Source organism: Molossus molossus, unplaced genomic scaffold (assembly GCF_014108415.1).
Source record: "Molossus molossus isolate mMolMol1 unplaced genomic scaffold, mMolMol1.p scaffold_m16_p_1, whole genome shotgun sequence".
Classification (NCBI taxonomy): domain Eukaryota; kingdom Metazoa; phylum Chordata; class Mammalia; order Chiroptera; family Molossidae; genus Molossus; species Molossus molossus.
The window spans coordinates 90267755-90293284 of NW_023425344.1; the positions used below are offsets into that span (position 1 = coordinate 90267755).

A 25530-nucleotide genomic window follows, 5' to 3' on the forward strand; every position below is an offset into this window, starting at 1 on the left:
CTGCTCTGTTTTTAACTATTTTAAATGGAAATCATTGGGCCCTGGCCGGTTTGGTTCAGCGGTTGGAGCATCGGCCTGCGGTCCTGAGAGACCCGGGTTTGGATCCCGCTAAGGGCGCGTACCTCGGTTGCAGTTTGTCCCTGGCCCTGGTCGGTTGTGCGGGTGGCAGCCACTCGATGTGTTCCTTTCACATCGATGTTTCTCTCTCTCTGTTCCTCTCTCTCCCTCCCACTCTATCTGAACAACAACAAAAAAATGGAAAAATGTCCTCGGGTGAGGATAAATAAATAAATAAATAAATGGAAATCATTGGGAGGCACATGTCAACTCAAAACCATCGAACAGTACAATGTAGGAAAATCAACATGTTAGAACATTAAGTGTGTAAAACATGACTTCTTGACCACAAAACAGTACTATTCTTACCATTTAGCAAGTCTAATTTCTAATTAAACCTGTGCATGACAATCTTCTAGTCTTTTGCAGGTCCTTGAATAATGTCATTTCATTTTGAGATGCTGTGTGAACCTGTCGATGATGTTAAGTGAAGACAATATTATTCCATATACCTGTGCTGGAGAAGATTATGTTAAGAGAATCTCATACTCTAGTAATGTCAGGGAAGATGGTGGAGTAAGAAGCACCAGGAATGCCTTTGTTCTAGTTGTGGCACAGGCACAACTGTCTGAAGTAAACTAGTTTAGAACTCTGGAGTCTGACAGCTTGCTTCTTTTAGGGAAAGTCTTGGCCGGTATATCCCAGTTAATTTTGGTAAGTTTTGGCCTTTACAGGTTAGTGTTTACCGCCCACCCCCAGCCCTATTTCTCTTTGTGGGAGTGGATAGCCCAAGACCTTGTCCTCCACACATTTGGGATTCCGTGTTTTGATTGCTGATTGCTGCTTATAGCAAAGGTGGATCCCTATTCTTGGAATTTCCATACGCTCAGTTGGATTCAGGAGGCTCAGTGCCATTTTTTTCCCCTTGCGTTTTTTTGTTTTTTAATTTTTTTTTGATGGGGCTAGACATTTAAGTATTCAGACTTTAAAGACCAATTGTGTGTTCAGGGGACTTTAGAAAGCACCCTTGGCCAGGGAAAGACACATTCTTAGAATAGACCTGAGAAGACCTAAGGTTTTTTTATTTTTTTTTTAATCCTCACCCAAGGACAGGTTTATTGATTTTAGAGAGAGAGAAAAACATTGATGTGAGAGAGAAATATTGACTGGTTGCTTCCCACCCATGCCCCGACCGGAGATTGAACCTGTAAGCCTTGCATGTGCCCTGACCAGAAACCTTTTTGTGTATGGGACAATGCTTTAACCAGCTGCCACCTGGCCAGGGCAAGACCTTAAGTTTTTATCTCAGGCTAGCAGAGAGATACCCTACAATACCCCCCTCCCAAAACAATTTAGCCACCCAAGTAAAAGGAGATAATCTGATACATAGAATTAGCACATTATATGAGTCAGATGCCTAGTTTTCAACAAGAAACAGAAAGCATACAAATAAATAGGAAAGCATGGCTGAAACAGAAACAGTTCCTTGCTAGACAAAGTGTTTAAAACAGCTGTCTTTTGCCCGGCCCATGTTGCTCAGTGGTTGAGCGTTGACCCATGCACCAAGAGATCCGGGCATGCTGGAGGCGGCCAGTCGATGTTCTCTCTCATTGATGTTTCTATTTCTCTCCTACTTTTCTCTCTCTGTAAAATCAATAAAAAGAAAAAAAAAATTTGTAGTAGCTGTCTTTTTAAATTAAATGTATTGGGGTGACAGTGGTTAATAAAATTATGTAGGTTTTACCCTGGCCAGTTTGGCTCAATGATTAGAACGTCAGCCCGCAGACCAGAGAGTCCCGGGTTCGGTTCCCACTAGGGACATGTACCTCAGTTGCGGTTTATCCCCGGCCCTGGTTGGGGTCGTGTGGGTGGCAACCACTTGATGTGTCTCTCTCATATCGATGTTTCTCTCCTTCCCTCTCTCCCTCCTGCTCTATCTGAAGATAAATGCAAAAATGTCCTCAGGTGAGGATAAAAAAGAATTATGTAGGTTTCAAGTGTACAGTTCTAATACATCACCTATATATTTCATTGTTTACCACCCAAAATCAAACCTTCTGTTACCATGTATTTGACTCCCTTTAATACCTTTCTCCCACTCCCTCCCTCTCTGGTAATCACACTGTTCTTTGTGTCTGAGCTTTTGGGTTTTTTTATTTGTCTTGTTTGTTCATTTGTTGCTTTTAGTTTTATATTCCACATATGAGTAAAATCATATGGTTCTTGACTTTTTCTGTCTGACTTATTTTGCTTAGCGTGATATTCTCAAGATTCATCCATATTGTCGCAAATGGCTGATGGAATCTTCTGGCCAAGTGGTATTTCATCGTATATATGTACGACATCTACATCCAATAGCGTATTGAAGCACACTTTTGTTTGCATGTCTGGGCCACCATGAGTAATGCTGCAGTGAACATAGGGGTGCATATATCTTTTCAAATAAATGTTTTCTTGATTTTTTGAGGAACTTTCATACTGTTTTCCATAGTGGCTGTACCAGTTTACACTTCCACCAGCAGTGAATGAGGGTTTCTTTTTCTCCACAACTTCTCCAACACTTCTTATTACTTGGCTTGTTGATAATAACCTTCTAACAGGTGTGAGGTGTTAATCTCAGTTTTGATTTGCATTTCATAATAGCTAGTGAACTTGAGCATCTTTTCATACATCTGTTGGCCATTTGTATGTTTTCTTGGGGTAATAAGTGTTTGGGTTTTCTGCTTTCTTTTATTTGGATTTTTTTTTATTTAGTTGTATGAATTCTTTATGTATTTTGGATAATAATCTCTTATTGGAAGTGGTGTTTGCAGATATCTCCTCCTCTTTGGTTGGTTGCTTTTTTGTTTTGTTGGCAGTTTCTTTTGCTGTGCATAAGCATTTTAGTTTGATATAGTCCCATTTACTTATTTTTGCCTCTACTTCCCTTGCCTTTAAGATCAAATTCATAAAATCTTATTTAAGGCCAAAATCCAGTGTTTTCTTCTATGTGATTTATTGTCTCAGGTCTGATTTGTTATGAGTTCTTTTTTTTACAAGGAGACAAATCTGTAATCTAGTTTCATGCTTTTACATGTGGCTTTCCAATTTTCCCAGCACCATTTATTGAAGAGGCTTTCTTTTCTCCATTGTATGATTCTTGGCTCATTTGTTAGAAATTATTTGCCTGTGTACATGTGTTTATTTCTGGGCTTTCAATTCTGTTCCATTGGTCTATGTGTCTGTTTTTCTGCAAATACCATGCAAAACAACTGTCTTAAAGATGCTCAAAGAGCTAAAGGAAGATATGGACGCGGCAAAAACAGTGTGAATAGAAATATCAATAAAGGGATAGAAAACAAAGGTACCACAAAAGTTCTGGAGGTGAAAAGACAACAACAAAAGCAGAAGGAGATAAATGGGACTAGATCAAAAAAATTTCTACACATCAAAGGAAATAACAGGGTGAAAAGACAGCTTACAGAATGGGAGAAAATATTTGAAACATGAGATTAATATTCAGAATTTAAAAGGAACTCCTACAGCTCAACTACAATAATATCTATTTTTAAATGGGTACAAGGCTTGAATAGACAAGTCTCCAAAGAAGATAAACAAATGACCACATGTATGAAAAGATGCTGATCATCACTAATTATAAGAAATGAAAATCAAAACCACAATGAGCTTACTCCCATTAAGATGGCCACTATCACCTGGCCCGTGTGGTTCAGTAGTTGAGCATCGACCCATGCACCAAGAGGTCGTCGGTTTGATTCCTGGTCAGGGCACATGCCCAGGTTGTGGGCCCAATCAATCCCCAGTGGGAGGTATGCAGGAGGCAGCCAATCAATATTCTCTCTCATTGATGTTTCTATCTCTTTCCTTCTCCCTTCCTCTCTCTCTAAAATCAATAAACAAAAATTAAAAAAAAAAAAAAAAGGCCACTATCAAAAGAACAGAAAACAAGTGCTTGTGAGGATATGGAGAGATTTGAATCCTTGTGCACTGTTGATAGGCATGTAAAATGGTACAGCCACTATAGAAAACAGTATGGAGGTTTGTAAAAAAAAATTTTTTTAATGGAATTATCATGATCCACCAATCCTACTTCTTGGGATATATCTAAAAGAAATCGAAGCAGGTTTTCAAAAAGTTATCTGCACTCCCATGTTTATTACAGCATTCACAGTAGTCAAGACATGAAAACAACCTGTGTCCATTCACAGTACATAGAAAATGTTGTATATCTAAAACTGAATTTATTCAGACAAAGAGGAAATCGTGCTCTTTACAATAACATAGATGGCCCTTGAGGTCCCTATGCTAAGTAAAATAATCCAGAGGAAGACAATATATGATTTCACTTATAGATGGAATCTAAAAAAACAAACAGCCCTGGCCGGTTTGGTTCAGCGGTTGGAGCGTCGGCCTGCAGACCAGAGAGTCCCGGGTTCGGTTCCCACTAGGGGCACATACCAAAAAAAAGGCAGAACAAACTCAGATACAGAGAACAGATTGGTGGTCGCCAGAGGTGGAGTGGAGAGTGAGCGAGATGGGTGACAGAAGTCAAAAGGTACAAAATGCCCATGTAAGATGGGGATGTAATGTATAGCAATAGTGACTATAGTTTAAAATAAAATTCTGTATTGCCCTGGCCAGTGTGGCTCGGCTAATTGGAGCGTTGTCCCAAACACCAAAAGGTGGCAGGTTTGATTTCCAGTCAGGGCATATAACGCAGGTTGTGGGTTCAGTTTCCCGTTGGGGTGCATATGGAAGGCAACCGATTGATGTTTCTCTCTCTCTCTCTCTCTCCCTCCTACTCTGATGATAAACGGAAAAATATCCTCGGGTGAGAATTTAAAAAAAGATGATCCTCTTTCTAGATTTCACATTTCTCCATCCCAAATTACATGTAGCTGAACTCCCATCAGTACTGGGAGGCCTTTAAGGCAAATCATTTCCCAGATTAAATGAAATTACTCCTAGATATAACAATATTTTGTTGTTGTTAATCCTCACCCAAGGATATTTTTTCCATTGACTTTTAGAGAGAGTGGAAGGAAGGGAGAAAGGAAAAAAGAGAGAAACATCAATATGAGAGACACATTGACTGGTTGCCTCCGGCATGTGCCCCAACTGGGACTGGGATGGAACCTGCAAGCCAGGTATATGCCCTTGACTGGGAATTAAACCTGTGACACTCCGGTGCCTGGGCTTATGCTCTAACCACTGAGCAACGCCAGCCAGAGCTAACAGATTACAGTTAAATCTGAGCTGATGTTCTGGGTGTAAAACATCCCTAATCAGTAAATTATGACTCACCAAAGTAGTTGGAGGAAAAGTCCTTATAATAATCCTGAATGTTACATACTTCTATCACTGATGTCTTTTGTTTTTAATCACTATGTTTTTGATGATATTTATAATTACAAAGTTTATCTCAATTTAAGAAAGGAAATATGGGAAAGAAGGTCTTGGGGTAAAAATGCTCAACTTCAGCCCGGCCAGTATGGCTCAGGGGATGGGCATCAACCCATGCACCAAGAGGTCGCTGGTTCAATTCCAGTCGGGGCACGTGCCCAGGTTGTGGGCCCAGTCCCCAGTGGGGGGCATGCAGGAGGCAACCAATCAATGCCCTCTCTCATCAATGTTTCTATCTCTGCCTCTCCCTTTCTCTCTCTAAAATCAATAAAGAAGCCCTGGCCAGTTAGGCTCAGTGGTTGGAGCATCGGCCTGTGGACCAGAGAGTCCCGGGTTCGGTTCCCGCTAAGGGCACGTACTTCGGTTGCAGTTTGTCCCCGGCCCTGGTTGGTCGTGCGGGTGGCAGCCACTCGATGTGTCCCTTCATGTCGATGTTTCTCTCTCTCTCTCCCTTCCTCTCTCTCCCTCCCACTCTATCTGTACAAAAAAAATGGAAAAAATATCCTCGGGTGAGGATTAAAAAAAAAAAAAAAAAAAAAAAAAATTTTTTTAAATGCTCAACTTCAGAGGCCCTCCTTTTCTGAGAGTAAACTGCAAGGACTCTACCTCAAATTAGTGTGTGTAAGCAAATTCCTGCTCTTTGTCTTGAAAAAGTGGCTGATTTCAGGACTTGGGCATGGAAAGTATACATGGACCAAGAACATCTGATTGTGTTGGGAATGAAAGGTGTGACCTAAAACTGATGGAAAAAGATCAAAGAATACAGGAGTGGCTTTAAATAGGCTCCCTCAGGCCCATCTGGTACAGTTGGAGCACCATCAAAAGGAATGATATAAATGAATTGTAACAACTTTTAAAAAGTATTCATGAATCTCTACTGATTCTTAAATAAACAAATGTAAGAAGAAAAAACCTTCTCTTGCCCAGCCTGTGTGGCTCAGTTGCCAGGAGGTTGCAGTTCCATTCCCAGTGAGGGCACATGCCCTGGTTTTGAGCTTGATCCCTGGTAGGGGGAATGCAGAAGGCAGCTGATAGATGTTTCTTCTACTTTTTGCCCCTCCCCCCCGAATTAAGAAATTAATTTGTTTTTAAAGTTTTCCTATAGAGCCCTGACAGGTTTGGTTCAGTGGTTAGAGCGTCAGCATGCAGACTGATGCGTCATGGGTTTGATTCTGATCAGGGGTACGTGCCTCAGTTGTGGTTCGTCCCCAGCCATGGTCAGGTTTGTGCAGGAGGCGACCGGTCAATGTGTCCCTCTTGCATCAATGTTTCCCTCCCTCCCTCCCACTCTAAAGCTAAATGGGAGAATATCCTTGGGCGAGGATTTTAAAAGAATTTTTTTTTCCCCTAGTTTTATAGGAAGAAGCAACAGAAGACCTAGAGGGGAGCAAGCTTGGTGTTCCCAGGGTGGCTGTGCAGAGCAAGCAATGAAGGGTTGAGATCAGTGGGGTAGACATGTCCTGGGGTCTGGAGGCTGCTATGCATTCTGAGCAGAGGGGTGAAACGATACACGACCACTAGCTGCCTGATTGAGAGCAGATGTTGAGGTGAGTGTGGCCGTGCCACCCACTTGGAGCAATGCAAGGATGGCCTGGACTCAGAGTAGCGGGGAAGGGGCTTATTCCAAGGACTAATTGGATATACAGTGTGAGAGGGAAGGGGAGACTCCAAAGTGTTTAGCAATGGGAAAAGGGAAACTGAGGCCAAGTAGGGGAGGGGCACCTGTCAGGACTTGGTTTGGAACCGAAGTGTGGGAGATCTACTTATACACACAAGCAGAATCGTCTTGAATATGAAATGGAATTCCAATGGAGACTTAAATCTGTGAGCCTAAAGAATGTAGATGATAAATTGTGAAAAATTGTCAGGATTCTTAAGTTTGTACAAATGTACACTCAAGTTCACTCTAAAATGTGGGTACAGGTTTAGGACTCAAAAAGCATCCAATTAGGTGAGAAAGGTATAGCAGAATACCTACGCTGTCAGAAGAGATCTGGGTTACCCAAATGTGGGTGTGGCCATCCACAAACTCACAGGAAGATGGGCCCTCAACCCTGGAGAGGGTAGACCCATCTGAGGAATGAACCATCAGGTTAAGTGTTCCCCAGGGAGAAGATGGAAGGACAGTTTCCACCTGAGAAAGACCTACTTGGACAACTACCCGAATGTCATTTCATCTCTGCCTGACCCTTCTGCTAGGACCAAATAAGAGAATAACATGGCCCCCTTCCACCCACAATCTTTTTTTGCTTTTTCTCTGGGTAAAAAAGATTTGGGGACAGAATGAATTGAACCACCTCAGGCCCTTTCAGGAATTCTTTTTAGTCTCAACTGAATGAGTGAGTTGTAAGGAGTTCATCAGGTCAAAGAAAAGGAGCATTCTAGTGTGGTAACAGTGGAATATGTAACACTTGCTGAGCACTTACAAAGTGCCAAGTGCTGGTCTAAGGCTCCACTGTCTAGTATAGCGGCCACTAGCCATTGTAGCTGAGTAACAAGTCACATGTGACTTTCAGTCTAAAACTTCCTGGAAAAGAAAACTAGAAATAATGTTATGACTGTACTTTGAAGCTATATGGCATTATGTTTAAGCTACCATACGCAAGTTAACTTATATTAAAATTTCAACTAGACGAGTATTATAGTTTTTTCATTGTTTTTATTTTTCAGTAAAATACTTACGACCATCTTCCCTGAAATTATTAATTAATTTTGGTGTTAACAAGAAATGGATTATTCTATTGAATTTATAAAACATTTAGCTTGTAAGAAACAAATTTTTCTTTTTCATTATTACATAGCAATCAAGAATAAAGCTGTCTTGAGATTTCAAATTTGAGAAATCTATGCAAGAGTTTTAAAAATGCATGAAGATACAGTTTAACTGTTAATACATACATATCCCAAACCGCAATGCCATTTAACATGGGTATTAACCATTCTGCTTAATGCCCTGGTTCCCCCCACTTTTCCTACATAGCATGACTTTGTAGAACAGTGGTTCTCAATGGGAGCACCTTTGCCCTCCAGCTCACATTTGGCATCTGTAGTCAGTGACTGTGATGGGGGGATGGGTACCAATGACATTTAGTGGGTAGAACCCAGGAATGCTGCTAAATATCCTTTAATGCACAGGATGAACCCCACAACAAAGAATTATCCAACCCAAATGTCAACAGAACCAGTGGTAAGACCCCCTTGTGGTAGAGTATGACACAATTTCCATTTTACAAATAGCCTGTCTGTCTGTCCCCTGTAATTCTGAGAATACAGACTTTGATAGAAGTCAGGACATACATCATTTAATTACCTTGGACATGCTCCTCCTAGTTTAATATCTTATGATGGAAGGTTAATTTGAGCTGTTCTGAAGTAGCTAAGCAAACAATTTCTGTTGTACATTTTTCTGGGAGATCTTTTTTTTTTTTTGTACGTGCCCCTAGCAGGAACCAAACCCAGGACTCTCTGGTCTGCAGGCTGATGCTCCAGCTGCTGGACCTATTGTACATTTTTCTGGACAATAAAAATTTAATGATATGAAAAGCACCTGGCAAATAAAGTGCTCTCAGGTGTTCTGAAAATGTTTGTCTCAACACATTGAAACTGACGAGCTTCACATATTTGTCCCATTTGTCAGGACCGTGTGTGTGTTCAGACAGGTTTAGTTTAGTTTATTTACTCTCTCTTTTTAAAAATACTCTATCTGGAAAAATACCCTCGGGTGAGGATTAACAACAAAATAATAATCTCTCATAAATGTCCTTTACAAATAGCAGTGCATATATGTGGGGTGTGTGATACAAATAAGTCAGCTGTCTTTTCCACACAAATTCTGGTTGTAAAGTATTAATGTATCCAATAAGAGTTAAATGGGAAACCAAATTTTTAAAAAGTCATTTTAAGTTTTACTAAGTAGAAAAATTTTTTAGTACTTTACTAATTATTCATCTCCACGTTCACATTCTGTGTATTTTCTCATGGTCAACAAATGATTCAAATTATTTAAGTTATCCCACCATTTAAAGAGAAAAGCCTCTGCAATACTTTGAAACCATGGAGTTATCTTAATTTCACCACTGGCTGCCTTTTTCAGCATTTCTCCCACCTCTTCCTTTGACACGTATTCATAGCTTTTAATCTCATTGGGGTCTGGATTCAAAGTCACGTTCTTTCTCACAAACAAATGTAATCAATTTCATGTTCTCCCCAGATACTATCAGACTGAGCCTTGTAGTGAATTCGGGTCAGATAATTTATGTCTTCTGGAGGAACCTAGGATGAAAGTGAAGCAGTAACAACATCAACAAAACAAGTAATCTAACCAACCACATTTTAGTACTATCTTGAACAGTAGAGTTTTAGTTAGGACTTTTAGAATATTAATTTTCTACTAATGATATATGGAAATATTACGACATAGTTTCAAGCATCTAAATTTTTTCCATAGGACCAAAATTACAAGTTGATTTATTGAATTTTACATTAAAAAAAAGTCAGCCCTGGCCTGCTTGGTTCAGCGGTTACAATGTCAGCCCAAGGACCAGAGTCGCAGGTTTGATTCTGGTCAAGGGCACATACCTCGGTTGTGGTTTGGTCCCCAGCTCCGGTTGGGGTCCTGCAGGAGGCAACCAATCGGTGTGTCTCTCTCACGTCAATGTTTCTCTCTACAACTCTGTCTGAAAGTAAATGAAAAAAATATCCGCAGGTGGGGATTTAAAAAAAAAAAGTCACTCAGCCCTGGCCAGTCTGGCTCAGTGATTAGAGTGTTGGCCTACAGACCGAAGGGTCTCAGGTTTTGATTCCCAGTCAAGGACATGTACCTGGGTTCCAGAATTGATCCCCAGCCCTTGTCGGGGTCTTGCAGGAGGCAACCAATGATATGTCTCTCACATCGATGTTTCTCTCTCCCTCTCCCTTCTCCCTCTATCTGAAGATAAATAGGAAAATATCCTCAGGTGAGGATTACCAACAAAACAGTCACTCAAACTGGAATAGTGATATTCTCCTTCACATCTTTTTTTTTTTTTTTTTTAATCCTCACCCGAGGACATTTTTTTGTTCAGATAGAGTGGGAGGGAGAGAGGAATAGAGAGAGAAAGAGGAACAGAGAGAGAGAGAGAAACATCGACGTGAAAGGGACACATCGAGTGGCTGCCACCCACACAACCAACCAGGGCTGGGGACAAACTGCAACCGAGGTACGCGCCCTTAGCGGGAACCGAACCCGGGTCTCTGGGGACCGCAGGCCGATGCTCTAACCGCTGAGCCAAACTGGCCAGGGCTCCTTCACATCTTAATATTACTTTTTGGGAAAAAATATTTACCATTTAACTAGATGAGAAGTACTTTGTTTATTCAAGTCTTACCTAAAGGAAACAATACTGGGGGGGGGGGGGCATGGGATGATTTCAGTTCACCCAGAGTTGTGGTTGATATTCCTAAGGATTTCCACAATATTAATCTTTGCTATGATCAATTATAAAAAGTCAACTTTTATACTGGTTAACAGATCAATCTGTTTCTATACTGAGGTATATTCTGACAAGTAATATTAAGAAATAAAAATTTAAATATTCTTTATTGAAGGTGGTTTTTGGGGGCCAATAACTCAAGAGGTTACAAAGCAGAAACCTACACTTGAGTTTAAAATTTTAATGAGAAATGTTTTAATATGTTTAGATTTCACCTTGTATGGGTTGGCTGTACAGTCAACCTGTTTACCTGTTCCATGGGAATTCCCAATTCAGCCTTTAAACGCCTCTGTGCTGCTGCCTTACTCCAATTGCATCATTTTCTTCATGCTCTCCTGGGTTACTTAAAGGATGGCTACAACAAGTATTGGTAAAACAACCTGGAACATGTTAATACAGATGTAGATTAACTTTTGTTCAAAGTAGGTCTAGATCAAGAAAACCCAAAGTTTTAAAAGTAATAAAAAAATTAGCCCTGGCTGGTTTGGCTCAGCGGTTAGAGCATTGGCCTGTGGTCCAGAGAGACCCAGGTTCGGTTCCCGCTAAGGGCACATACCTCAGTTGCAGTTTGTCCCCGGCCCTGGTTGGGTCATGTGGGTGGCAACCACTCAATGTATCCGTTTCACAATGATGTTTTCTCTCTCGGTCTTCCTCTCTCTCCCTCCCACTCTATCTGAACAAAAAATGGAAAAATGTCCTCGGGTGAGGATAAAAAATAAATTAATTAATTAAATAAAATAGAAGTAATAAAAAAAATTAAATGAGTCTTTTTTTTTTTTTATTTTTGTAATAGATGTTTCTCCTCCCCCCCCCCAAAATGAGTCTTGAGGATTGATTTCTAAATCAGTTATAATGAACTATTAGTCATCATTTTGTGAAACAGATATGTGTAGATAAGTTCTTTATTAATGATTTCTTTCTTTCTTTTTTTTTTTAATCCTCACCCAAGGACATTTTTCCATTTTTTGTTCAGGTAGAGTGGGAGGGAGAGAGTGAGAAAAGCATCGACGTGAAAGGAACACATCGAGTGGCTGCCACCCGCACAACCGACCAGGGCTGGGGACAAACTGCAACCGAGGTACGCGCCCTTAGCGGGAACTGAACCCAGGTCTCTCAGGACCACAGGCCGACGCTCTAACCACTGAGCCAAACCGGCCAGGGCTATTAATGATTTCTTAACCAAAAAGATCAAAATATGTGTAAGATGGATTAAAAAATATATATATGCATATATACACCTAGCAGTTTTTATCCTTTATTGCTATTTTATTAAGTTGCACTTACTGTATACGTTTCTTTTATGTAGAATATGAAATTATGTCATTCACAGGATTTCCCTTTTTGACAGTGACAAACCAGAAAGTTCCAAGTGACAAAGTCAAATTAAATATCGTTCTCAACAAAATACTGTACATCACGCACACTAACCTGGAAAGGTAATTTTAGCATCTGATCTCTGTTGTAGCAGGAGCTTATTTTCAGTATTGAATAAGAAGACACTAAAAGCTCGATGCAATAATCCTGAAAGCAAAAACAATACTATAAATGTAGTTTTAAAACACCAGTTATGTGCCTGATCCTATACTTGGGATTCAGGGTATTAGTAACTTGCTGGTATTTCTGCTTTTTCCCATTGTCTTGTATTTCGTGAGTCTCCCCATGGTTACAATGGAGAAGAGCTCTGGCATACCAGCAAAGAAGTAGACCACCAAGTGAAAGAAATGGTGATCTGTCAACCAGTCTGCTAATGGCCAATCTCCCCTCCAAGGATATTGGGCTTAGTAAGCCTCCTCCTGAGAAAACTGGGAAGGCATGTGCTTCCTTTTCTGACACTTGTCTCTTTCTCCATTCACTAGAAAGAAAGCATTATAGGCTTGACAAGTGCTACTCTTCTAGGGTTAGTCTATTCTCTTTTTTACAAACCAAAGTAATCGCAAAGAAGCTGGGTAAAAGACATGAAATGGGGCAGCAATGCAGGTTTTGTCACTGCACCACCCAACTAACTGGAACCAGAGATAAAATATGATTAACATCACATTGTTAACCAACATACTTTTCTCAGCTACCATAAAATGCGTAGGCATGTCATTTCTCACAAAGTATTTTAAAACAGTACCTTTCTCAATGTTTTCATTCAGGTGACAATTCTTTTTGGTCTCAGCCCCAATTTTATTGTCATTTTCATCAATAAGAATACACATCTCCGCCAGGAGCTGAACCTGTTGCTTATCAAGATTGTCGGTGTTGATTTCAGGCATTGTTATAACATGTCTGATGGTCCTAGAATCCTAAGAGAAAAGAAAAATAAAGGCCATTACATCACATTTCTCAAATCCTCACATAAAAACAGTGACAAGCCCTGGCCGGTTTTGCTCAGCGGTTAGAGCACTGGCCCAAGGACCAGAGTCCCGGATTTGGTTCCTGCTAAGGGCACATACCTCAGTTGCAGTTTGTCCCCGGCCAGGGTTGGGGTTGTGTGGGTGGCAACCACTCGACGATTCTCTCTCTCTCTTCCTCCCTCTCTCCCTCCCACTCTATCTGAAGATGAATGCAAAAATGTCCTAGGGTGAGGATTAAAAAAACAACAGTGACAAATCAATTCTGAATCCATGAGCCCAGTAAGCAAGTAAGCCACTTCAGAGGGTTAAGAACTGTGCTTGCTGCTGTTGGCATTCCCACTGCTCTTATTCCCCATCATTCAGCCCCATCTTGGCCATCATTTCTCCCACAGGCCATGACCTGTCCTATCACAGCCATTCTGAACTGCCAGACCGTGTCCTGGGAGACCCTGTGCAGCACTTGACAGGCAGCCCTCTCCCTCTGCACACTTCTCTTCCTTAGGCGTCTGTCCATCTGTGATCTAGTCCCAACCTCACTTTTCATCCTACTTGTCAACATTTCTGTATTGTCTATGATAACCCATGTTATAAATTACATACATTAATGTGGCTTATACGGCAACACATTACAAATGTGTTGTCATTCTCTTCTATGCCACATATCGATCTCTGTTCAAATCCATTTCTCAAGGTCCAGTCTCTGTGCCCAATACTTTTTAGCAATACCCCAGTAAGGTTTAACCCATTGATCTCAACCGGGGCTCCGGGCTCCCAATAAGGCCGCGACTGCTGCGTCCCTTCTCCAAGGGCAGCACAGTAAGTGCCCCCACCGCTGGTGCAGCTGGTGCAGCTGGTGCAGCCGGTTCACCGTGGCGGCGAGCATCGCCCCTCCCGGCCGTGCCACCGCCGCTGCGGGCCGCGAGTGAACTGTTCACGGAAACGCCGCTGGTGGACCGTGAAACTGGCCTTTCACTCCATTTCCACAAACTACCAATGTTTTCTTCTCCCGCCTGCCTCCTGTAAACAACTAAGCCTGAAAACCACTCTGCACGCGATGTAACAGGCGGCGGGGCCGTATTTGTGCACAGGCTGAAGTTGGTGCCTCCCGACCGAAGCTCACTGAGCTGTGCTGAGTCTCCGGGACTCTCGGGACCTGCCCCCCGATGTGTCCCCCTCGAGGACCCACCCCGTCTCTCCCCTCGGGGACCTCCACGACCGGTCTCTCCCTCGGGAACACCGTGAGCCCTCAGTCTCCTCTCGGGAACACCCATCTCTCCACTCCTCGCCTTCCCCCCTAGGGACCAGCACCCCCTCTCTCCCTCTCGAGAACCTACCCCGTCTCTCCCCCTGGAGACCCTAGGAGCCCCTCTTCTCCCCTCCGGGGTGCACTGAACCTGAGGCGCCAACAGTCCGTAGGCTGCCGCTCTGCCTCCCTCGGGCTCAGCGGCGCTGCCCAGAACCCAGACGCCAGGCGCCCAATTACCCGCGCCCGAGCCCACGCCCACGCCCGAGCGCTCCACATGTCGGCCGGCCAATCGCGCGCTGCCAAAGCCTGACGTCACGGTCGCGCGATGGCGCCACACCCCGCTCGCGCGGGGACTCCTCCCGGTGCCTCAGGCCGCAGAGCCGCGTGTGCGCCAAGGCGCAGGGGCCTCGGCTGCGTCTCTAGTGCCCCTCCACTCCGGAGCCTCCTGATGGGGGCTGCCTTGGAGACGGTGGGCGCCGGTCTGGGCGGAGCGCCGGAGCACGCCTGGGAAGATGGCGCTGAGGCGTGGGGCCGCGCCTGCGCTCTGCGGTCCTGGCCCTGAAACTGAACGCACGGAGGCGCGGCTCGCTGAGCTTGGCTCCGCCCACTTCCTAGGCCGGAAAATGAGATTAGGGTCACTCCGGAGGTACGGTGGACCCTTTTTGTGGCGTCACTCTATGGTGGCTTTTAAAAATATATTCATTCAAAAGTTGATCGAGACAGTGCAAATGATATAGCACAAGCTCGTTTTCTGAGTCAATTATACACCCCTGTATTACAATTACAATTAAAATTACTGTACATTTGGACTGTAGCCCTATGTATTCAAGCACCCCAGGAATCCTTCAGTGCCAGGTGCAACCACTAGAGTCTGGAACGGATTAACCGCGATAAACTTAGGTTTCACAAGCGGCCAGGAGATGCCAAGACGTCCCCAAAAGATTTAAGGAGACCTGGTAAAAAGTCTCCAGTGCTGAGTTTTGGGTGACCGGTCTTTCTGGGTGAGAGTGAGAGGGCCGGACCAGCGCAGCCTCTCCTCTCTGTTATAGCTCACGATCCTTGGAATTCAGTAAAGAAAAGCAACTTGTCCTTAAGCTGCCCTGATTGACAGCCTCAGGGACAGCAAGGTAAACAATGGGGAATGTTACAATGCCTTTTAGCCCCATAAAGGTTAACCAAAGTTTGACCTTCACTGGGAATTTGAGGGGCAACATTCTCCAGAAAAAGGGAGGACAGAAACAGAAAAGGCCCTAAGGTCAGAGGGTCATGCATGCTCTGTAGATGGGCTGATAGGGAGAAACTGAAGCTCCCTTTTGCCCCATAAAACTGTAACTGTTAAAAATATATGTATTGCGCCTGGCTAACTGTTGCTATCCATCTCTGTCACAAGCTTGCTTAATCCTGATTATAAAAGGCCTGAAATTCTGCTGCTCCGGGCTGCAGTTCTCTGTGTAGGCTGGCTGCAGTCCCTGCGTAGGTAATAAAGCTTACCTTTAATTCACCCAACTTTGTGTCTGAGTGAGGTCAACACTGATTACCTCCCAAGGGAGTTTTTGGAGTGTGATTGTGTGTGAATGTATTTGTGTGTGAATAACCATGTTCCACAACACTTGTTACGCAGCCTGTGTGAGTCCATACCTGTGGTTCTGTGACGACCTCATAAGGCTAAGTAAGGGCAGTATCAGGTTCTTGGGGCATTCTGGTGTCCCACCTGTGAACCTGACCTGTGCTGGGGGGTTATACTGGCCTGCCCATGCCCAGAGATGCCTAAATCTCCGTGAGGAGAGTGGCCAGGTGGACGAAATGAAAATTTCTGTCTTGTGTGTCTTCCCTTGTTTTTGTCCTTGTCCATCTCCCTACTGTGTCTCCCTCAACTTTGTTACGGTTAGTCTAATCATGGATAGCAGCCATAGTGCCCAGAAGACCTTATTGGGTTGCAGATTGAAACATTTTTTAGAGAAGGATTTGAGGAAGGTATAAGGAATCGGGGGCGCCGCCGAATAACACAGAGAAGAGACTGAGAGCCAATCAGCCGAATAAACAGGGATCAGGCTTTATTGGGTACACTCCGGGCGGGTTCACAGACTCCGGGGCTCGAGTCCTAGAAGCGGCGCCCGATGCTGGGGTTTGTGCTTTTTATATCTGCCCGTTGCAGCAGGAATTTGTCCCTTAGGGTTTGGCCCTGCGGGGGCTATGCATGGAGCCTCTGGAATGTGAATTGATAAGAGCAAGATGGGAGTTAATCTACAAGCTCGAGGCAGGCTGTTCAGGGTGGGAGACAAGGCTGAGCAAGCAAGACAATGGTCGAGCACTTTGCCTGGCGCCAGTCCCCAGGCTATCGGACAGAAGGTTCTGATTAGAGCACAAAAATATCTAAAGGAGCCCTGGCCGATTTGGTTCAGCGGTTAGAGCATCGGCCTGCGGTCCTGAGAGACCCGGGTTCGGTTCCCGCTAAGGGCATGTACCTCGGTTGCAGTTTGTCTCCGGCCCTGGTCGTGTTCCTTTCACATCGATGTTTCTCTCTCTCTCTCTTCCTCCCACTCTACCTGAACAATAAATGGAAAAATGTCCTCGAGTGAGGATAAAAAAAAAAATATATCTAAAGGAAAGTTAAGGACCCTCTGTGAATTAAATTGACCCACATTCGGGGTGGGCCGGCCTGACACGGGATCCTTTAACCCTGAGTTAATGCAGGCAGTTTGGAATCAGGTCACAGGGGATCCAGGACACCTTGACCATTCCCCTATATTGATCAATAGCTTAATTTAGTGAGACATCCACCTCCATGGGTAAAGAACCTGTGCACTCCAGACCAGGGCACAAATACTGGTAGTGGGGCCCAGAGAAACCTGAGGATGGGACCCCCGTCCTTCCGCCCCCTTTCAGAGGAGTCAAATCCCCCTCCTTATAATCCTTGGGCTGCTGCACCTAGCAGGGGGAGTGGCCCCACAGTAGCCACCAGCAATACAGCCTCCAGGAGCCTGCCACAGCTGCAGGACCTCCAGCCTCCCTCCCACTCTGGGGAGGCAGAGAGGGACGCCCTGTGACCAGGCATGCGGGAGTTGGGGGGCTTCTCCGGGGAAGGCCATCTTACCTCTGAGGGAAGCTCCCCTGGCGGATGGGAATCTTGGGGGGGAGGTGATCATTCATAGTCTTATGGCCCATTCTCTACAAGTGATCTTTATAACTAGAGAGCTTGGAATACCCCCTTCTCCGAAAAGCTGCAGACTCTCATCGGCCTCCTAGAAATTATCTTTCACACCCTCTTTACTTCAGAAGAGAGGGATAACATTAAACCAGAGACCAGAAAGGCGGATTTGGGCCCTGGTGGAAGGATCCTTAGAAGAAAATGGGGATGGAATTGATGGCGTGTTTCCCAGATGGGATCCCAATACTACTCACCGGATCTTATTAATGGGATTAAAAGCGGCTGCTAGAAAGTCTACTAATTTATCCAAGGTGTCAGAAGTGATTCAGAGACTGCAGGAATCTCCTGCTGCTTTTCTGGAGCGACTTTGTGAAGTATACTGGGTATATACCCCAACAGACCCGGACACTTCAGAAAACCACCAGCCTATAAATGTGGCCTTTGTTACTCAGTCAGCCCAAGATATTAGATAAAAGCTCCAAAAGCTAAAGGTTTCGAAGGAATGAATTGCTCCAAATTGGTTGAGATCGCTCAAAAGGTATATAATAATAGGGACACCCCTGGGGATAAACAAGATAAAAGAATAGCAAAGGTAGTGATAGAAGCCTTAAGGGAAACAGGGCCCATGGAAAAGAATCACCCTAGGAAGGGAAACATGAGGAAGAGTCAGGACAGCAGGCCTAGGGCCCAACTATGGAAGAACCGATGCACCTACTGCAAAAAAGGACATTGGAAACGAGAGTGCCCAAATTGGTCAGATAGGAAAGACGAAGGAAATACATACACCCAGGCGTCCTTAACTTAGAAAAATAATGGGACCAGGGCTCCTTTCAATTCAGCCCCCAGGAGCCCAGGATCATTGCACAGGTAGGGGGCAAGCCAGTTAATTTCTTAATAGATACAGGGGCTACACATTCAGTCCTACCTGAGCCTCTGGGTCCACTAACAACTAAGAAGACCTCAGTTCAAGGAGCGACAGGTCAGACTGTCCTCTATCCTTGGACAACTAAGAACTGTAAATCTTTGAAAGGGCACCATTACACACTCCTTCTTAGTTATGCCTGAATGCTTCTATTCTCTGTTGGGACATGATCTCTGAAAGTTACAAGCTACAGTATCATTTATTGGAGAAGAAGCATTACTTTTGACTTGGACTGAGACAGAACAGAAAGCCTTCAAGACTTTAAAGAGGGCCTTAATTTCAGCATCTGCTTTTGCCCTACCAGATGTCACAAAACCCTTCCATTTGTATATAAGCGAGGCCAGAGGCATAGCAAAGGGCATCCTCACCCCAAATTTGGAACCCTGGAAAAGGCCGGTAGCTTACTTACCCAAAAGACTAGACCCGGTAGCAACTGGATGGCCGACCTTCCTAAGAGCAGTAGCTGCTACTGCACTCCTAGTAAAGGAGGCAGACAAGTTAACTCTAGGGCAGGAGTTAGCTTTAATAGCACCACATGGGGTTGAAGCCCTCCTCTGGAGTGCTCTGGAACGCTGGATGTCAAACACTTGAGTCACCCAGCTCCAATCGCTCCTCCTGGGTCAGCCCTGCCTCAAGTTTCACAACATATTGGCCATCAATCCTGCCAGCCTGCCTCCAGAAGATGACCTGAAGAAACCTCTACAGGACTGCCTAGAGGTAATTGACACAGTGCAGACAGCCCTCAAGGATGTCCCACTGCCATCATCAGATGAGGTATTGTTCACGGATGGGAGCAGCTATGTCCAGGAAGAAATCAGGTATGCTGGGGCAGCAGTAGTAACTCTGGACTGTGTCATTTGGTCACAGTCCTTGAATAGGGACCTTTGGCTCAAAGAGCCCAACTAGTTCCTCTAATCCAGGCTCTCCGATGGGGCAAGGGAAAGTTGATAACCATCTACACTGACAGCAGATATGCATGTCTGTAAAGAAGTTCACCACCCAAGGACTAACTCTAACTTGGAGGGGACCATACACTGTCATCTGACCACCCCAACGGCAGTAAAGGTTAACGGCATTTCAACCTGGTTATACTACTCTTGGCTGAAGGCAGAAAAGCAACATGGACAGCAGAAGAGACATAGGAGCCCCTAAAGTTAAGACTCTTGCATTCATTGGGACCTTAATCTCTCTAGTCGTGACTGTTCAGGGGAATCCTTATAGACCTGGGCCCCAATGGAAATAGGAACTTAGAAGTGGAATATCGGGGGAGGTCTTAAGAAATGTCACTACAAAGGGAATAGAAAAACCTGTTTTCAACCTTGATCTATGTGACTTCTTGAGGGGGACTGTCAGGGTCACAAGGATTCCTGAGGTCTGGGCCATATACGGAGGGGTTGGCTCCCAACTAGAAGGTACCCCAGCATGGGGCTGTGGAACATCTGCTGCAGAATGGGGATTACAAGGGATATGAATTTATATTTACTCAGGAGGTGGCAAGATTACTGCTAGTTGCCTAAATGCTAATAAATATTTCTGTCCCTCTTAGGGTTGTGAAACCATATCTACTGTTACAGGCTATCTAAAAAATAGGGATCCACATATAAATTTTAAAAGGCTGACCAACCTCAACTATCTACAGCTGTGGGCACTATTGCCCTAATCAAGAATGACCAGAATCTCAGGGACCCCATCCTCCAAATAGATACAGATCTCAGCCACTTTGAAAACCCCTTAGCTGAAATGGTCCTGCAGAACAGGAGAGGATTAGATCTCTTATTTCTTAAGGAAGGAGAGTCAACGATTTGACTTGTTAGGAAAACCAGTGGGGAATGAGCTGGGCCCTGAGCTGGGTCCCTTGGCTAAGGTGACTAAGCGACTCCATTCTTATCTAGGCCCCTTGGCTAAGGCAACTAAGCTACTCCATCTTTATTGGCATTGGCCCTTCCTCAGTATTTTTCTAATAATAGGTTGATTACCCCTAGAAGTAAAGGAACTTTGCCTAAGGCTATGGTTGACCTATGTAATGGGATGTATCTTGCAGTTTCTAAGTATCAGGAACTGAAAATCATGAGCCCAGTGACTAATGATTATCTTGGCTTATGTAATAACCTTTTACACCACCATTGTTCTCTGAGGGGGAGCCAAAAGGGAATGTGGCCTCTGTCTTTAAAAGCAGACGAGCAAGACGAGCTATTTATTTGGAGAGACTATGTCCTCTGCAGCCCGCCAGTGAATAAAGTGCTCCTTTCATTTACAATTCGGCTGTGTGTCTCTGGTTATCTCACTGGCTCATTATAACAGTGACTGTCATTTACTTATCCATATATTCATTGAAGGTTATATGTTAGTAATGCAGACTTCATGTGAAATTATCTTTCATTATTTAAATATAAAGTACATGTAGTTGAAATGAAGTTTAGCCTGATAATGAAGAAAATAAAATGAAGTAAGCATTGCTAAGAGAGTCACTTAGAGTCCAAAGGATTTTAGGGAACCTGGGGCTATGCAGATCTTGTCCCTCAGTTCTAATACCTGCTATTAAGTTGCTGAACTCAGCTCAAGGCTGAGCCATAAACAAAACAAACATCCTGGAACAACCCTTGTATGAACACATGAACTTGTTAAAACACAAAATTCAACTGGGAAAATTTTAAGATCTGACACTGTTGTAATTAACCTAGTTATTAATAACAGGAAAGGAACAAAGGGAAGATAAACAGATGACCAGTAAAGTCGGGATGGCGTAAAAAAGGTCCTTGACTGTCATTCATACCTGGGAACAGGTCATTGGCTAGGATAGGCATGGCCACTGCAAGGTGAGAAATTTGGGATATTTAATCCCCTAAGAAATTCATTCCCTTGACTCTCCTGGGACTCTTGTTGCAGGGAGTGCACTCTCTTGGCTCCCCTGCACTCTCCCACATGGCCCATAGCCATGTGGACCTCCACACACAATGGACTAATGGATTGCAACTAGCCTGATGCTGAATTGGACCTGGCTGTAATATGGAACAGAATCTCTGGACACTGGCTTTGCTTCTAGGTCTACAGAAACCCCAGCTACACTTCTATAACTGGAATACAAGAAATGGGGCTTTTGAAACCCAGGCATATAATTTAACAAAAATAAAAGTCACTTATTCTCCTGTGTGAGTCTCAGGAAATTCTCTTTTAGGACCTATTGTAAGGACTCCGCCCTCAGTACTCAATGGGGAAAAGGATACCCCAGTTTCCCTGATAGCAGGTCTACTTGGCTTTATCAAACAATTCATGAGCCTGGTAGCATCTCATCTAGCATCTAACAAGAGTTGTACAAAATGGAAGGATTTTATAGGAAGAAGAGTGGGGCAAGGGAGCTATTAGGGAAAGAAAATGAAGGATTGTTTGGAGGGGGCAGGGCTTCTTTAGGGGAAGAGAAAGGGTGGGTTTTTGTTATGTAGATTACCTCTTCTTTCACTGGGGCTTGGAGAGCGTCCATGTGACAGATTACTGATGCTGGACCAAGAAATTACATACTGGTTGGTTAAAATTTTGTTTCTGATAATGCTGAAATTGCAATTAAACCAGGTATTAAATCTGGGTTTGTTTCTCATGGGGTTTTACACCAGTGCTGCTATTCTGGGACTGTGATGTTTTTTCTTTTTTTTGTTTTTAAAATTTGTATTGAATTTATTGGGGTGACATTGATTAATAAAAGTATATAGGTTTTAAGTGTACAATTCTGTATCTGTATATTAGTTTGGCATGTACCACAAAGACACATCTACTGTTACCAGATATTTGACCCCTTTTATTATTTATTTTTATTTTATTTTTTAATTTTTAAAAATTGATTTGAGAGAGAAACACTGACTAGTTGTTCCACTTATTTAAATATTCATTGGTCGCTTCTTGTATGTGTTCTGACCAGAGATCGAACTTGCAACCTTGCCATTTTGGGATGATTCTCTAACCAACTGAACTAATCTGGCTTGCTTTAGAGCTACTGTACAAATCATGAGTTACAATCTTATGAACTTTGAAAATCACCAAGAAAAGGCATCATAATCAGAATACGAAAGACCAAGATTCTTTTTAAAGATTTTTAATTGATTTTTACATAGAGCATGGAAGGGAGAGGAATAAAGAGAGAAAAATATCAATGTGAGCTAAACACACATAGGCTACCTCCTGTATGCCCCCTTGTAGGGTTGGGGGTTTGGTAGATGAACAAAATGTAATCTTGAGGTATGCATTTTTGGGGCCTGGCCAGCCAACGACAAAGTGTATGTGAGAAAAAACAAAGGGCTGGAAAACCACCTAAGGGAATGAATGTGTTTGTTAAGAATCTCAGCTGAGCCCTGGTTGGTTTGGCTCAGTGGTTAGAGTGTTGGCCCGCAGACCAATGAGTTGCAGGTTGAATTCTGATCAAGGGCAAGTACCTCGGTTGCGGTCTTCAGCCCTGGTCGAGTCATGTGGGAGGCAACCAGTTGATCTGGCTCTATCACACTGATGTTTCTCTCTGTCTCTCTCCCTCCCTCCCACTCTAGCTGATAATAAGTAGAAAAAAAAATATCCTCAGGTGAGGAATTAAGCAACAACACAAAAAGAATCTCAGCTGAGGACAAAGTGTGCCTGAAGAGAACTGGTTGGAAAACCACCCAAAGGAGTGAATGTGCAGTTGGAACAATAAGACTAATGGATTGACAGAGACCTTATCTCAAGGACATGATTACCTAAAGCACAGTGTAACCAAGGACACTGTTAAGAAAATAAATCAGCCCTGGCCGGTTTGGCTCAGCGGTTAGAGCGTCGGCCTGCGGTCCTGAGAGACCCGGGTTCGGTTCCCACTAAGGGCATGTACCTCGGTTGCAGTTTGTCCCCGGCCCTGGTTGGTCATCACTCGATGTGTCCCTTTCATATCGATGTTTCTCTTTCTCTCTCTGTTCCTCTCTCTCCCTCCCACTCTACCTGAACAAAAAAAAAGGAAAAATGTCCTCGGGTGAGGATTAAAAAAAAAAAAAAGAAAATAAATCAGGTTGCACCCAGAGTTTGGGAGCATTTGCTCCCTTGTGATACTCCCCCTCACTCCAAACCGTGTCTGCTTGTAGTTTATTGTGTTGTGATGACCCCAGGCAGGCCCAGAGTTGGCAAGTGGTGACCCTGAAGTGACCAGCAATGTAACGGTACGGGAAAGGGAATTAGAAAGGGAGTTAGCGATCCGGATCAAAAGTAAAAGTACGATCAGTTATCTGGAGTCAGCAGCGCCTGGTTTGGGATAGCTGCCAGCATACCTAGTGAGAGTGAAGGCATTTTCAGTAAGACAGCATGGGGTTGGACTTTCCAAAGATCAGCAACTATATGTGCAAGTCTTACAACAGTTGTTGAAAGCAGCTCAGTGTGTATCCCCTACCAGAGATCAAGCCCAACCAGCAACCCTTTGGTGCACTGGAAGATGACCAACCAAGCCACACCGCCTGGACTGCACTCATTGTTTTTCAATGCCCAGTAGGGGGCGTGCAGGAGGTAGTGGATCAATGTTTCTCTATAACATCCATGTTTCTATTTCTCTCTCCCTTCCTCTCTCTATAAAAAAATCACTAAAAACATTTAAAAAAAAGAAAGACCTCACCCGTCGGTGTGGCTCAGTGTATGAGTGTCGACCTATGCACCAAGAGGTCGCCAGTTTAATTCCCTGTCAGTTTGGGGGGCCGATCCCTAGTGGGGGGCGTGCAGGAGGCAGCCAATTGATGTTCTCTCTTATTGATGTTTCTATCTCTCTCTCCCTCTCCCTTCCTCTCTAAAATCAATAAAGGAAAAATATTTTTTTAAAAAAGAAAGACCTGGCATTGCTGTCAGTTCAGCATTCATGCAGTTTTCATTTTATTCCCAGAATCTTTGCTGGGAGGTCAGCTCTGGCATGTGGACGAGGCCCACATGAGACAATCCTGGCATCCACTGTGTACTGAAAGGCTCAAGGGAAACCTAGTTACTATATATATATTCCAACACTTATTTGAGTTTTACATTGTTGATTTTGTTTAACTATGACTTCTTAAATAAATTGAAAGAGTTAGAAAAAGAAGAGCTAAGAACAACTGCTGGATAGTATAAATCAGAAAGTGAAAATGAAGAAGTGGTGTAAATCTGACTGCAAAGAGGAAGTTGAAAATTCTGCAGTCCAAAGAGAACACACAGGGACCCAGAATGCCACGAACTGCTAAGAAGGCAAGTTTTCTGTCTCTTTAAGGAGGTGACTTACCTTTGCATATGGATTCTTATATAGTCATTGCTAGATAAAACACCTGTGTGTAGCCATAGTATGGTACCTGCTTTGTTTTGCTGGTATGTATTGGCTTTCAAGGTTGGTTGAATCTTGGTCTTTCATATTCTGATTATGATGCCTTTTCTTGGTGATTTTCAAAGTTCATAAGATTGTAACTTATGATTTGTAGCTCTAAAGGGAGCCACAAATTAACATGTTCTTGTTCTTTTATTAGTCTGGACTCTTCTTTTGCAATTGACAGAAACTTAATGCAATCTAACATAAATCTGAAGGTGATTTATTGGCTCCTGTGACCTGTTAGGATGGGAGAACCACAGTTTAGGCTCTAGTGGGTAGTGAGGTCAGGGTTCTATCCAAATCTCAGTGTTGTCTTCATAGACATCTTTTTCTACTCATGTTCTCATCAGGGTGGCAGGTGAGGTTAGGTCCTGTGGTTGTCCCTGCACCACAGGGCATGACCGAAAATGGGGGGCAGCTCCCCAAAGAAAGAGGAAGACGTGCAGGGCAGTTAAAGTTCAGTGGGACAGGAAGGAAAATGACGACAGTGCACACACCTCATGGGTATTTATGTGCTTCGACAGTGTTTATTTCTTATCCTCACCTGAGAACATTTTTCCATTTTTTGTTCAGATAGAATGAGAGGGAAAGAGAGGGAGAGAGAGAGAGAGAGAAACATCGA

General features: G+C 43.6%; 2 protein-coding genes across 3 annotated transcripts in view; one reads left to right on the top strand and one right to left on the bottom strand.

The window, feature by feature from the left end:
* GTPBP4 (GTP binding protein 4) overlaps nt 1-25530 on the top strand; it is a 58465-nt gene that overhangs the window by 26935 nt on the left and 6000 nt on the right. Inside the window, exon 18 of one of the 2 annotated variants that reach the window (XM_036270059.1) lies at nt 477-552. The exons of the other annotated variant lie outside the window; for it this stretch is intronic. Coding sequence (XP_036125952.1) covers nt 477-514 — 38 coding nt within the window. The 3' untranslated portion in view covers nt 515-552. Of the gene's footprint in view, nt 1-476; nt 553-25530 lie in introns of those variants that run through there. 2 annotated transcript variants of the gene reach the window in all.
* LOC118635307 (isopentenyl-diphosphate Delta-isomerase 1-like) lies at nt 9171-13240 on the bottom strand. Its single transcript, XM_036270066.1, is given in 6 exon segments — nt 9171-9645; nt 9648-9732; nt 11182-11231; nt 11234-11311; nt 12360-12452; nt 13048-13240. Coding segments are annotated over 6 exon segments (693 nt in total). The 5' UTR covers nt 13190-13240; the 3' UTR covers nt 9171-9400.